Source organism: Solanum tuberosum, unplaced genomic scaffold, assembly GCF_000226075.1.
Source record: "Solanum tuberosum cultivar DM 1-3 516 R44 unplaced genomic scaffold, SolTub_3.0 scf00287, whole genome shotgun sequence".
Taxonomy (NCBI): Eukaryota; Viridiplantae; Streptophyta; class Magnoliopsida; order Solanales; family Solanaceae; genus Solanum; species Solanum tuberosum.
In genome coordinates this window covers 372,426-383,109 of record NW_006239211.1, presented here as the reverse complement: position 1 = coordinate 383,109, position 10,684 = coordinate 372,426, and the positions used below count along the sequence as shown (strand labels likewise).

The 10,684-nt window shown below is 33.7% G+C and overlaps 1 protein-coding gene across 3 annotated transcripts in view; it reads right to left on the bottom strand.

The window, feature by feature from the left end:
* Positions 1 to 3,133: 3,133 nt before the first annotated feature.
* The window catches only part of LOC102578363 (uncharacterized), an 11,055-nt gene continuing 3,504 nt past the window's right edge, over positions 3,134 to 10,684 (bottom strand). For 2 of the 3 annotated variants that reach the window (XM_006359036.2, XM_006359035.2), the window contains 2 exons: positions 4,921 to 5,283; positions 3,134 to 3,866 (listed from right to left, as the gene is read on the bottom strand). In XM_006359036.2, coding sequence (XP_006359098.1) covers positions 3,234 to 3,866; positions 4,921 to 5,283 — 996 coding nt within the window. In that variant the 3' untranslated portion in view covers positions 3,134 to 3,233. Of the gene's footprint in view, positions 3,867 to 4,920; positions 5,284 to 5,374; positions 5,548 to 10,684 lie in introns of those variants that run through there. The other variant, XM_006359034.2, reaches the window with a different exon arrangement.

The window sequence follows — 10,684 nt, the reverse complement described above, 5'->3', positions numbered from 1 at the left end:
TTTATTAAAAGGTGAGATTCTGAGATGGGTCAATATTCCTGGTAAGTTGGATGATAATAATATATATTGGTGAAATAATAAGTTAGTTGATGGAATCCATGTCTCGTTATAGAGATTGATTGATATGCCTTTTTGAGAAACTTATAAGTTTTCATCGTGTCAAACCTTGCAAGTGGATTTATGAATCCGACACATGAAATAAGTTAAGTAGTGCTCTAAAGGAAATTAATCATTAAGTTAAATTCGTCAGTAATTTAATTTATTGATTAGTATCTGAAATCTTAACATGGGGAATTACATAAGTGTTTAATGGGGAATTACAAAATATAAATAGAGGAGTGCAATTACGAATTTCTAGTGGAATGATTTGTAATTTATTATGGTAAGAATAATTCAAATTAATTATTTGGAATTATTTCCATAATAGGAAGCCTCAGTAATTAATTATGTGGTCCCTCCAGTGCCCATATTTAACTAGAACTCAGAATCCTAATTCTAAAGGGAAAAGGGGAGAGGCGTTAGTTTTCTTATAAAAAGAAAACTAGCGTGTATTTTTCGGTTGAAGAAAAATAACGTGTGTTTGGTTCTCCTCTTTGGACTTTGAAGAAATCTCTATAATTAGGGATTATTCTAGCCCTAGATTGTTTAGTTTTCTATTCGATACTTGCCCACCCTAGTATTGAGAGAGTTCAGATGTGAACTTGGGATCACTGTAGAAGACCATGGCTATCTTGTAGATTCACTTGAAGGACTGTCTAACTTGGGGATTCGCTTGAAGGTATCTGTTCATGCTTCAAGAGGTATTTATCGAATTAAGTTTCAGTATGTTTATGTGTTCTAGCATGATTATGTGGTCTAGCATAAACAATATTGGTTATCTATTATTCATGTAAGTAGTGGTATGCTTCCGCTATGAATATTTGTTTTCCAACATAGCTAACAAATAGTAGTATCAGTAGATGCTAATTGTGCCTTATCAGAAAAGTTACAACCTTTCGAAAAAGTCATTGCTCATCAGAAAAGTCACAACCCTTTGGAAAAGTCACAACCCTTTGAAAACTCACAACCCTTCGAAAAAATCACAACTCATCAAAAATGTCATAACCCGTCAAAAAAGTCAACAACCCTTTGGAAAAGTCACAACTCTTTGAGAAAATCACAACCCTCTAATGTGAAAAGGTATCTACTTTTAATATAATTAAATTAATAAATATAATAAATTGAGTATTTTTAGTTGGGGGTATTATAGTAATTCAACATTTAAGTTTGGGAGTTCATGCTTTTTTAAGTAGATAGATAGATATATATGAACTATATATGAATTTAGTTAAATTTACGTTTAATAAATAGCTTATAAAATTACCTTTTAGATCTTCGTTGTTCAATGCAACAAACTCGAGAATGATTTTAACTGATTTGATTAGTTGGATTTTATGCCCTCATTTGTTGGTAGTGCGAAAGATATTTTTTTTAAAAATAGCTTACCTTTTCACTAAATTCTGAAATGTCTAAAATTACCTAAATTAATTGACAAAAATAAAACAAACATCCTATATAACTTGAATGGTTACTTAATTATTGATTGAAACATATAAATTTGTTTGGACATATAATCAAGAGTTATTGAATATTAAAATTTAAAATACCCTTATAGTATCAGAATTGGTACAAAAATACTCCTCGTTTAACTTTTGGCCTCAAAATACCCTTGGGGTTAACCTTTAGGGACCTATTTTACCCTTTTGACTAACAGATTACTTAGTAAATATATTTAATTATTTCGTTTATTACGTGGCATGTTGTAATTGGTTGGAAATTTAATTAATTAATGCCTAATTTGTTTGACCCAAATCACCCTATCCACCCGGATCCACCCGACCCATCTTCAAAATACCCAACCCATCCAAATAAAACACCCATTACCCATTTCTTTAAACAAAACCCTAAACATTTCCCCCCAACTTCATCAGTTAGTTCTTGGAGCTCTTTTGGAAATCATCTTCTTCATCAGATTTGTTAAATTTTGTGTTGTTTCAATGTTGACATCTTCTTCTGTTTCTTCTCCTCAACAAGTTGAGTCTCGTACATGTAAGTGTGGATTGATATCAAAATATTTTACTGCTATGAGCCGTGAGAATGGTGGACGTCGATTCTTCAAATGTTGTCGTCCTGGCTCATTATCTTGTGGTTATTGGATTGGATCGATAGTAAACTTCCAAGTCATGTGTCATTGATGACTCACAATCAAAAGATTGAATTAGATTCAATTCGGAAGGAAAGAAACCGATTGAAGAAGATCCTAAAGGAAATGGGTGGCATTGAAATTCATAAACCAAACATTGATTCTAATTTGAATGATATGATTTTTTTTTGAAAATTCAAATTTGGAGGATAAAGTTTCAAACTTGGAGTTGGAACATCATATTGAATGTTCTAATTTGAAGAACTTGGATGATAATAAACTGAAGTGGGAATTGAAAGGGCTTCAATTGACAAGCTTGCTTCTGATCTCTTGGGGTATTATTGTTGGTTTTGTAGCTGCCAAGTTGATGTAGTGTACTGTAGTTATGTTTGAACTTCTTTTCTTGGATTGTTTGTAATGTGTAGTCGTGAGTAGTTTGGTGTAGCTCTGTTCTAGTAGTGTGGTGTAGTCATTAGTATTTTGATGTAATGTTAGCAATCACCATGTTACAACTGATGTAATGTCATCGTGTTTTGCTTGTTGAAAGTTGTTAGCAATCTTGTTGATCTCTTGATTGTAATGGAAAAGTTGTTAGCAATCTTGTTAATGTTAGCAATCTGCATTTTTACCATTTACAAAATCTGCATTTTTACCATTTAGCAATTTGTATTTTTACAGCAATCTGCAAATTTTTACAGCATCTAAATTATGGATTGCTTTTCAATTTTACACAAATGCAGGTTAACAATATAATATGCTCTCAGCCATTTCGTCGTCTGTACAACTTAGTAGACAGCCAAAATTAAAGAAACACTCTCAACACTAGAAATTATCAACTCACTCTAGTTCAAAAGAAATATCACTGCGGATTCACAACTCACAAGATCTGTTAAGCCTACCATCAAGACATACATAATGCAATTGGAAAACAAAAAACAACAACTACATAGATAAGTAGTAATGACATTGTCATATATTTTCAACCCACAAAAACTTACAGACACTTGTTCAAGATGGAGTAACATAAAAAAAGTCAATATATTAAGTTTCATCATGCCATTACATAACACTGGAAAACAAAAAACAACTTCATAATGCAACTACTTCTTCCCACCACTCTTTGCTTCAATTTGCCAATTCTTTTCTCCTTTTCAATTGTCAACTGATCTGAAGTCGTAGCTTCTTTTCCTTTCTTTGCCTTCAATTTGCCAATTCTTGTCTCCTTTTCAACTGTCAACTGATTTGAAGTCATAGCTTTTTTTCCTTTCCATGCCAATTTTCTTGGTGAGTATGACAGATTAGTTGGAATGCTCACACCATTGTCATCTCCTTTGAAGCCAATCCTCCTGGTACCAGTTGATCGAATTTGTATCTTTTTAGCTTGAAGCCTAGTCCTAGCTTCAGAAATTGCCTTCGGCCTTAGAATTGTCTGCTCGTTTTCACTTTCATGCTCACCTCCATCCTCATCAGCAACTACACTTGAAGGTGCAACATGTTGCTCATACTCAGATTCATCAGCAACTATTTTTCTCTTTGACTTTGAAGGACCAGCAGGTTGGCTACTCTGTTGACTTGAAGAAACAATAAAGTCAGGAGTAGGCATGAAGACACTACCAGATTCTTCTTGGCTGGCTTTGGATGCTGACACTGGCACATCTTGGGCTGGTTGTTTTGATCTTTGAAGCTACAAAAATGACAAAATTAGTTAGATATTGAATTAACTAGTGTAAATATTGACCAAGTAAAAAAAATTACATGCCATAGGACATCTTCTTTGGTTGTGACCTGTTGCACTACAATGTCCCCAGGTCATTTTTAGTCCTTTTCTTGAAGCTGACCACACCCCTCCCTTTTCCTTGCCTCATCCTTTTCTCTCTTTCTCTTAAGTTTTGGCCTGCCTACTAATTTATGTATTTCTGGTGGCACCATAGCATGAGAAGGATCAACTTTCCAGAACTTCTCACCTCTAACAGGTTATATTTTATGCATGTATACCAACATGTAAGCTTCTCTGGAATACCACCAACTCAACTGATCTAGTGGTTCTTGTTTGTCATGAAGATATGCTTTAATGGCATGAGGACATGGTATACCAGTCAAGTCCCATGTCCTACATGTACACTTCTTCCTATTAAGATTCACCACATGCCTATCTTCACCCTCAACTACCTCATATCCTTGGTCTCCATTAGATTAAACTTGACAACATTGTGCAATGATATTGAAATCATTATACAATTCCATGGCATATGGACTCAAATCTCCTTTCCAATTTCTACCCTCTTCTTCAAGTTTTTGCAACCTATTCATAATCTATATAACAATACAACAGTAAGATCAACATAACCTATCAATATAACAGTCACATCAAGCTATATTCTGCTATTCCTATTAAAATACTAGATCTATCAATGAAAATAAATTTACAGAGAATTGAACACTGCTCTTTAAGACCTTAATCTCAAATGTAAAATTCAGTTCCTGATAAATTGGTTTTGTAAATACCCAAGAGAATTCAAATAAAGAGAAACAAGGCTATAGTTCACAACAAAAAACAGCAGAATTTGAAAAGAATAAGAAAAATTACAACTTTGTGAGCTGAAAACTCAAAATCACCAAACTGTAAACAACCCAAACTCTAATTTTCATTATTATCCCACATTAATCTAACCTACATAGAACCTAACTGTTAGATTAAGGTAATATAAAAGATGATAATATAAGCAGTAACAACTCACCTTGATTCTAATATTTTCTAACATCTTGATTATAGGTTTTGCCCTTGCTTCTAGAATCCATTTGTTGAATGACTCTGTAAAATTATTCTCACATGAGTGATTTTTGCAGACTGTGTCAAAATAAGCCCTGCACCAGTTTTGTGCAGGGTACCATATCAAATCCTTTGCAGCTTGTTTAGACACATCACCCATGACTTTCAATTGATCATGAAATTCTTCTTCATAGGTGCACCAGGCAGACCACCACAATAACTTCTTCATCTGTACACCTTTCCAAGCCTTGCTCCAATTAGCTTCTATGTGCCTTGCACACCATCTATGATGTGCTTTAGGAAATACCTGACTAACAGCATCCAGTAGCCCCTGTAACAATAAAAATCATAACAAGTTAAAGTATTATTTGTATAAGAATTAAACTGAAAATCAGAAACTTATTAAAATCAGAAACAACTACCTTATGCATATCAGACATGAATGTTACACCTTCACCATCTGCCAGGTCTAGAGAATTTATCAGTAACTCAATAAACCATTTCCATGTTCTAGATGTCTCTCTGTCCACCACTGCCCAAGCAAGTGGATAGAAATGTTTCACTGAATCTTGTCCCATTGCAACCAATAAGATTCCCTTGCATTTTTCTTTTAAAAAGTCCCATCTAGCCCTATAAAAGGCCTCAAACCTCCTTTCCAGCCATTTTTTAAAGCTTGAATGCACACATACATTCTTAAGAATCTTGTTTTTCCTTGTTCCAAAGCCTCTCTAGATATATTTATGATAACATCAGTACCAGGGTTGCTGTCCCTCAATTCTTGAGCATAACCCTCCAACTTATTGAAATCATCAATGTAGCTACCCTCCAACTTCTCTAACACAAGCCTTTTAACCTTCTTCATCTTGGAATAACTAACATTCAAATTAAAATTATCATCCAAATCTTGTCTCATATCATTTACACTGTACTTTGAATTATTCTGAAGTTTTTTCTTGAAGTAGTGTCCTAAAGCTTCTTGAGTGGCTCTTCTATTCTTAAAAGCATTTTCACCACATGAGTGTTTGGTGTTCAAGGTTTTAATTTTGAATCCCTGATTTTTCCTATCTTTAGATATCAAACACTCAAATGGACAACCAGTATCACACAAATATCTCAATCTTGTAGAGTCACTTTTTTCAACTTTAAGTGCAACCTTTCTAACAATAGAGTAAAAATTCACAATTCTTTTAGCTTCTTTAATATCTTTAAAGCACATGCCCTTTTCCAACTCTAAGAATCTGTCTAGCTTGTCATTGATCTCTCTATTTTTTTTCCTTTTTAAAGACTTCTAATTCATCACTATTGTAATCACTAGGAATAGGTTCATTCTGATCCTCATCCTCCTCATTTGATTCACAATCAGTTGCTACCTCTACTGGCACAGCAGGGTAAGGCTTGTTCAGGTCACAAATATTAGGAATAACAGCAGTAGCTTCACCCTCATCTACAACAAATAATTGAAGAACACTAAGCTGACTAGACATAGCAGATTGTAGAGTCCTAATGCTTGAATCATCCTAAAGCAAATAATATCTCTATCAGTTGGCCCTGTTACTGTTACTAACATTTGTTTCACAGCCCTAAACTCACATTTCTCAATGAACTCTGAGCAAATGTCAATATATGACAACAAATCCACATCATAATCATGCCAGGTTTCATTCAATTTTTTAATGTATACAACTTGAGGAGAAAGGACCCACTTTCCCCCATAGTTAAATACTAAATCCACTTTTTCGGTCATTCTTCAAAATTTTCACATGGCAGACAAAAAAAGTGAAAAGGAATTGTCAGCCATAAACAAAACAAGTTATAGGAAAACTAACATTATTTAATTTGAAGATAAAGGTAGTAAAGTTATAGGGACCACTAACACTATTTATTTCAACTTCACATAGAATACAACACTAAAACAAACAAAAAAGTGCACAAATTGGGAACAATAAAGTCATACACATACCTAACTCGAGAAAACAATCTATAAAACATGTAAAAGCAATAAAAGGCCCTAACATCATAAAACAATGTATAATGTCAACACTACACAAACTTCACAACACTATAGTACAATAGACCAAACGCAATCAAAAATCGAATAAAACTAAACCCTAACTATTTACGAAATACATTTAATCGAACAATCATTACACAATAGTTATGAAAATTATTAAGAGTAAGTCTTCAGTTCTTACTTTATCGGAGTAGCAAATCGATTTCTTCACTTTTTACTTGAACATCGCGGCAGATCCAAGAACTGATGAAGTTGGGGGGGAAATGTTAGAGTTTTGTTTAAAGAAATGGGTAATGGGTGTTTTATTTGGATGGGTTGGGTATTTTGAAGATGGGTCGGTGGATAGGGTGTTTGGGTCAAAACAAATTTAGGCTTTTAATTAATTAAATTTCCAACTAATTACAACATGCCATGTAATAAATGAAATAATTAAATATATTTACTAAGTAGTCCGTTAGTCAAAAAGGACAAAATAGGTCCCTAAAGGTTAACCCCAAGGGTATTTTGAGGCCAAAAGGTAAAATGAGGGGTATTTTTGTACCAATTCTGATACTATAAGGGTGTTTTAGACCCTTCTCCGTAAAAGAAATTTTATCATACAGAGTTAGTAATCAGTGATTAAGTAATCATAAAATATGTATTATCAATTAAAATAAGGCTTAAGTCATCGATAGCCACTTAAAGTTGTACGCAAATTTCACTTAGACACCTTATCTTAGGCTTGTTCCAATTGAACACCTTGACTAATCAAAAAATTTACCCATCGAACACTTTATAGACAATCAGCTGAAGTAAGAAAGTGTGTGTTATACACTCGCGAATGATGTGGCATAGTAACTAATCAAAAGAAGACACATGGTATTGGGCCTAGAATAACTAATAAAAATAAATTATAAGGAAAAATTATAGTATTTTTTAGAAAGAAAACCATCCTTACCCTTTTCCTCTTTCACCAGAACCTTCCCCAAAACACCATACGCGGTCATTCTTTAATCTTACTCTTATCCTCAAACATCAATTTAGATTTATTGATATTCTTTCTTCTTCTTGTGTTGTGAGTTTTTTAGAATTTGAATACATTAACAATGTGAAAGAATATTTTCAAATTCGTATTATTCTTGCCGGAAAAAATGGAGTTTCGCTGGAAATAATGAACACTAAAGTAAGAAGACGATCGATCACTGATTGCTTGTTTTTTTTTTGTGTCTTTATGTAATGACATTTGCTTAACATCCCGTGTCAATGAAAAGGAATCTCCACTTCATTTTTTTTTTGTATTTCTTTTATTTTAAGATTTATATTTAATTTATGTTTGGGTTTAATTTGACAAAAGAGATGAACAAGAGATAAATATTTTTGGTGGCAGCAGAGATACCATTTTTTCCAACGAAAAACTTAAGGTGGCCGATTTGAATGTGTGGTTGGCTATTTGTAAGGCTAAGGTCGTTTGACGATGGTAGACTTGTGGATGGTAACAACCGATTTGGTAAGCTGGTGTATTGGAGAAAGAGAATGGCTGAAAATCGAAAAGGAAGGAGAAAGTATTGTGAGTGGTGATGGCTGCAACTTGCAATGGAAAAATGGTGATGGGAGCTTTCTCAAAGATGAAGAAGATATAAAATCTTTTCTTTTTTTTTTGCTAAAAAATTATGCTTTCACGCTCCTCTCTTTGTGTGTACTACAAACACTTTGCCATGTCAGCAAAAAGGGTTTAATAGGTACAAATTTCTTGCTGTCTAGCTGTTCAATAGGTACAAGTCTTAGTTGAGGTGTTCAAGTGAAATATGCAGACAACTTTAAGTGGCTATCGATGACTTAAGCCTTAAAATAATGATATTAGATGGGTCAGATCGTAATTATGGGTATTACCTTGGTATCTAAATTACCTAATTAATGAACAAAAAATTAAAATAATTAGGTGTAAGCGTCATAATTACGGAGGAATTATTTGAAGAAGTCCCAACCGAAGAGAATATAACAGTGTTACAACATGCTCAAGCAAAAATAAAGAAATACTTACATTACGAGGAAGAGTTTTGGATGCAAAATGCGAGGAGTAGATGGTTCAGAATACAAGGTTTTTTCATAACCTGGTTAATGGCAGAAGAAAGAAATTGCAGATTAAAATGATTCAAAAATCATAAGGGGAATGACTCGAAGAAGATCAGTTAGCAATAGAAGCAATTAACTATTACCAAAATCAATTCTCCCGAGAGGAGAATTTTGTGGAGGCTCCTATGTTTAGAAACATTCCAGACACGGTAACACAAGAAGATAATATTCTTCTAAATGCCATGCCCACTGAAATGGAAGTAAGAAATCAATTTTTGAGCTGGATGGAGATAGAGCAGTGGCCCAGATGATCTCTCATGAAGGTTTTACCAAATGTGCTAGGATTTTGTAGGGTATGATGTTATCAAAGTGGTAAAAGCATTCTATGATAGTCACACTTTTCCTAAGTCAATAACTCACACTAATCTTGTATTGTTATAAAACAAAAAAGAGGTAGAGAATAAGTTTCTAAAATGAGACCCATTAGCCTCAGTAATTTCTTGAATAGGGTCATTTCTAGAATCATGCATGATAGACTTGAAGCTATTCTGCCATTACTAATTTCTAAGAATCAGTCTGATTTTGTGAAAGACAGAAATATCATAGAGAATGTGCTATTGGCTCAAGAGATTATCACTGGTATTAGAAAAAAGGGTATGCCTGCCAATGTAGCTATAAAGCTAGATTTGACAAAAACTTATGATAGAGTGCCATGACAATTCCTCATTTGAATTTTTGGGAGTATTTCTAGATAAAATCTGGAGGTTGTTGTCTGATAATTGGTACTCTATCCTTCTGAATGGACAATTATAAGATTTTTTTCATTCAACCAAAGGAGTAAAGCAAAGTGACCCTCTGTCCCCCTGCTTTATTTATCTTATCAGCAGAATTGTTATCTAAGTGTTTGAATGTCTTATTTGAAGATACAACCATTAGAGGATTTGGAATGCCAAAGTGGAGTTCTGACCTCAACCACTTACCATATGTTGATGTCACCATAATATTTGTGTATGCTGATGAGTATTCTCTAAATTTAGTGATGAATACCTTAAATGAGTATGAAGGGATATCTGGTCAGACAATCAATAAAGAGAAAAGTTTTTTCTACATGTACAACAAGGTCTCAGGCAATGTAATTAATCAAGTCTCACAGATCACCGGATTCAATAGAGGTCAATTTCCTTTATTATATCTTGGGTGTACATCTCTCATGCTAGAAAAAGGAGATCTTTCTATAATGATATTTTAAAAAAGGTAAGGAATAAGCTTAAGTTTGGAAAGGAAAAATTATTTCTTATGGAGGTAAGACTGTGCAAATTGCAAATGTAGTTCTAAGTATGCCAATTCATTCCCTTTCAGCTATAAACCCACCCAAGTGAGTTATTCATGACCTTCACAAATTATTTGTTAGATTCTTTTGGAATAACAAGAACGAAGATATAATGAAGCATTGGGTATCTTGGGAGAATAATGTGTTTGTCTAAGCAAGAAGGTGGCCTAGAATTCAGACATTATTTGATGTCTCGAAAGCTTTATTTGCTAAACTTTGGAAGAGGTTCAGAACTGTCAAATATCTTTGGGCCAACTATATGTGGAATAAGTATTGTAAAAAATAGGGTCCTCAAATAGTAGAGTGGAAAAGGGGGGGATGGGGGGGGGGGGTCACAAA